The 3,927-nt window shown below is 51.8% G+C and overlaps 1 protein-coding gene across 1 annotated transcript; it reads left to right on the plus strand.

Annotated features, from left to right (window-relative positions):
* Positions 1 to 2,001: 2,001 nt before the first annotated feature.
* On the plus strand, positions 2,002 to 2,779 carry LOC106147577 (the record flags this gene model as incomplete). Its single annotated transcript, XM_013509883.1, is given in 1 exon segment — positions 2,002 to 2,779. A coding segment is annotated over 1 exon segment (729 nt), but the record flags the coding sequence as incomplete, so codon positions are not given.
* Positions 2,780 to 3,927: the final 1,148 nt, after the last annotated feature.

Raw genomic sequence — 3,927 nt, forward strand, 5'->3', positions numbered from 1 at the left:
CTTGCCAGGCAGGCGCTTTTGCCGCTGAGCTAAATCCCCAGCCCCTTTAACTTGGTCTTAAACATGCTATGAAAAAAAAACTTTCAAGAGGTATAAAACAATGCATAGCAATATGCCAGCTACAAAACAATACTCAAATCACTAACACTTTCTGACAGTTGCCAGCTACACTGGTGACTGAATACTGTTATGGACTCATGGGCTGTATAGAGTTAAACTGCCAAATTCAGGGACTTAAGATCCTTAGACTAAAAACCTTGAGTCTAAATGAGTAAGTTCACTCAAAATAAAAAGTGTTCAAGTATAAAAAGGTCTTCTGCAGAGTCATCCAAACACAGCTCCTCCAATTCAACAGAATACATCGCTTACAACTACAAAACAGAAAAGGGCAGATGCGGGAGACCTGCAGAGCACCTGAAGGTGGAGATCAGTCACAGTGGGGCTGGAGCAAGGCCAGGCCTAAAGACAAAGAGCGCCCCAGGCAAGCCACGTAAACAAGCTGCTCCCTTCCAGAAGACACCAGGCAGTCCAGGCAATCCAAACAAACAGGTTGCTAGGCAGGGGGTGTCACATGACACCAACCCACAGAGTGTGCAAATAATGCACTGTGGGGGTTGAGCAGCTCCTTTTCTCCCATCTGGAGAGAGGGCTCCTCCGGACCTCAGCTCTCTGTACTCTAACTCCTGTCCGGGGCTGGGGATTTAGCTCAGCAGCAAAAGCGCCTGCCTGGCAAGCGCAAGGTCGTGAGTTTGGTTCCCGGTACCGGAGAAAAACCAAAAAAAAAAAAAGAAGATGTAATCTAACTCCTGTCTTTATTTCTCCATCCTTCCCAAAATAAACTTCAAGAGCTGGGACAGATGTGACAGTGTAGGGGTACAAATCTGTAATTCCAGCATTCAGGAAGCTGAGGCAGGAGGATGGCAAGTTCTAGGCCAGCCAGGACAATTTAGCAAGAACTCAGCTGGGGGAGCTGGGGATTTAGCTCAGTGGCACAGCGCCTGCCTGGCAAGCGCAAGGTTGTGGGTTCGATTCCCAGTACAGGAAAAAAAAAAAAAAAAAACTCAGCTGGGGATATAGTTTAAATCCCAGTACTTAGAGGAACTCTGCCCAGCAATTGTATGTTCAGCCTCTACTTATGTCACCTTTATGAATCACCGTTACCAAAGATTATTATTTCAAAATATCCTCTGTAACCTCCTCATTTTGCCTTTAAAAACTTCCCTTTGCCTCGATCTGTTTGAATTTGTGCATAGTTTTGTTCCTATTTTGGTTTTGGGTTGTGTTTTTTTGGTTTTTTTTTTTTTTTCTTTTTTTTTTTCCGGTAATGGGAATTGAAATGACCTTGCACTTGCCAGGCAGGCGCTGTGCCACTGAGCTAAATCCCCAGCCCCGGTTTTGGGTTTTCCTTGTTTTGTGTCTTTGAGACAGGCTCTTTCTATGCAGATCAGGCTGGCCTTGAGCTCACTTTGTAGCCCAGGCTGGTCTCGAACTCACAATGATTCTCCTGCCTCAGCTGATCCTCCTGCCTCGACCTCCCAAGTGCTGGGATTACAGGTGCGTGCCACCACGCCCAGCAAGTATGTATAGTTTATTATGGCACCTGTATTCCTGTTGCATTCTTCTGTCATTCCCATGGCAACCCTATTCCTAAATAGCACTGATTTTCTTTTTTTTGGTCTTTTTGAGACAGGGTCTCGCTATGCAGTTTGGGCTGGCCTTGAGCTCACTTTGTAGCCCAGGCTGGCCTCAAACTTGCAACAATCCTCCTGCCTCAGCCTCCCAAGTGCTGGGATTACAGGCATGGGCTGCCACCACGCATGGCTCTGTGCCTTTTTGATTCGTACTTTTTTTTTGGTGCTGGGATTCGAACTCATGACATGCTTGCCAGGCAGGCGCTGTGCTGCTGAGCTACATCCCCGGTAATAACACTGATTCTGCTTCAACTGTAGCTCTTTGTGTCTCTGTGGGTCCAGGAGTCCTATCGGAGACAACCAGGTGACCGGGTTCCTTCTGAAGACACGAGCTGAGCTATGTGAGTGCTCCAGACAAAGGCAAAGTAGGAGCTGGGGCAGCTGCTCGATCCGGACGCTGGTGAGATGTCTCCGTGAAGCCGTGCACGGTCCCACTCTCCACCAGCGTCACTCGGCTTCCCAGCTGTTGGCCGGGCCCCAGGCCCCGCGCTCGCCCCTCACAGTCCGTTATCCAGGCCCTTCTCACGCCTCCCACGGCAGCTGGCACGGCAAGCCCCCTCCTCCTGGCACGGCCCCGCTCACTGTGGCTGGCGCTCAGCATCGGCTCTGTTTCACCCTCACTGGCAGGTCAGCAGCCCTCCCCCCACCGCGCCCTGCGCTGCTGCGGCTGTGTTCGCATCCAGAACCACCCGGCGCACACTCACAGCTCACCCAGCTTCTTGTCCCCAGCACTCAGCACACGGCAGGGCCAGAGAATGACCCTGCAGGATCCCCGAGACCGCCCTCCGTTCGCTGGTTCCCTAGCGTCCTGCGAGATTATCTCAGCAGTGCGTGGCAGTGTGCAGGGTCTGGCCATGAAGGCGCCCTGAAGGCTTTGGGGGGCCAGTCTCACGGGAGCGGGTGCGGGCCTGGTGACCCGAGCGCTCAGTTCGTCTCTCCAGCAGTCAGGCTGAAACCGAGTGGTCCAAAGGCCCCAGTGGGGGGCTGGGGGTTTAGCTCAGCGGCAAAAGCCCCAAAACCCCGCCAGGTGGGGCTCTGACTCTTTGGGAGGGCTCCCAGTCAGGCCCACTGGTGTAATAAACTGCCTCCTAAACCTGCTTGGTGCCGTCTCTTCCCATGTTTGCTCTGTTTTCTGTTACATTGCATTTTATGGCTGAATAATACCCCACTGTGTGGAAACACCACTTTCTGTTTATCCTTTCATAGTTGATGCAGGCTGTTTCTTTTTGGCTAACGCCCTTAGAGATCTGTCCTCTACTCTCTCTGGACTCAAACTTGTGATCCTCCTGCCTCAGCCTCCCACAGTGCTGGGGTCACAGGTGTGCACCACCATACCCAACTCCTATTTTTATCTTGTCCCCTCCCATTTCCTCCCCTCCATGTGCCCTAGCCAGGCTTCCTCTCCCGTGCACACTTCCTGGCCACTGCATTTGTGTCCCTGCGACCTAGAACATACTGTCCAAGTCATTCCATCTGTTCAGTCCTCAGCGGAGATGTCACCTCCTCAGAAAACTGACTTGTTTCCTTTACAGCTGCCTTCCCACACAGTGACGTCACCCCATGAAGGCAGGCACAGCTGTCCTCATCACTGCAGTGTCATCTGGCGGGTGCTGGCCACCTGGGTGCTCAGTCTATACCTATGGCAGGAAGAAACAACCTGGACATCCCAGCTGCTGGCAGCCTGCGGGTCATGGCCTGGGAAACTACAGGCAACACGGCTGCAGGCCGGGCCAGTGAGCATCACCAGGAAGTGTACAACCTCACACAAGGCCTGAGCCCCACCTGAGTCCTGCCTCCTGCTGTGTCTCCCACTCAGCACTCAGGAGGCTGAGGCAGAAGGATCACAAATTTGAGACCAGCCTTGGCTTCATAGTAAGTTCAAGGTCAACCTGAACTACATAGTGAGGCCCTGTCAAAAAACAATCAAAAACCAAAACAACCAAGGTACAGTGGCCCACACCTGTAATCTCAGCATTCAGAAGGCTGAAGCAGGAGGATCACCTCGAATTCAAGCTGAGCCTGAGCTACATAATGACTTCAAGGCCAGCCTGAGCTACACAGTGAGACCCTGCCCCAAACAAGCAAGCAAGCAAACAGAAAACATGTACCTGAGCAGCTCAGCAATGTAGTGAAACCCTATCGCAAAGTAAAAAGTAGGAAAAAGAGCTGGGGAGGGAGCTCAGTGTGAAGGCCTTACATTCAGTCCCCAGTATCACCCCCCAAAAAAGAGCTTCGT

This window comes from Chinchilla lanigera, unplaced genomic scaffold (genome assembly GCF_000276665.1).
Source record: "Chinchilla lanigera isolate Chin_1 unplaced genomic scaffold, ChiLan1.0 scaffold00183, whole genome shotgun sequence".
Lineage (NCBI taxonomy): Eukaryota > Metazoa > Chordata > Mammalia > Rodentia > Chinchillidae > Chinchilla > Chinchilla lanigera.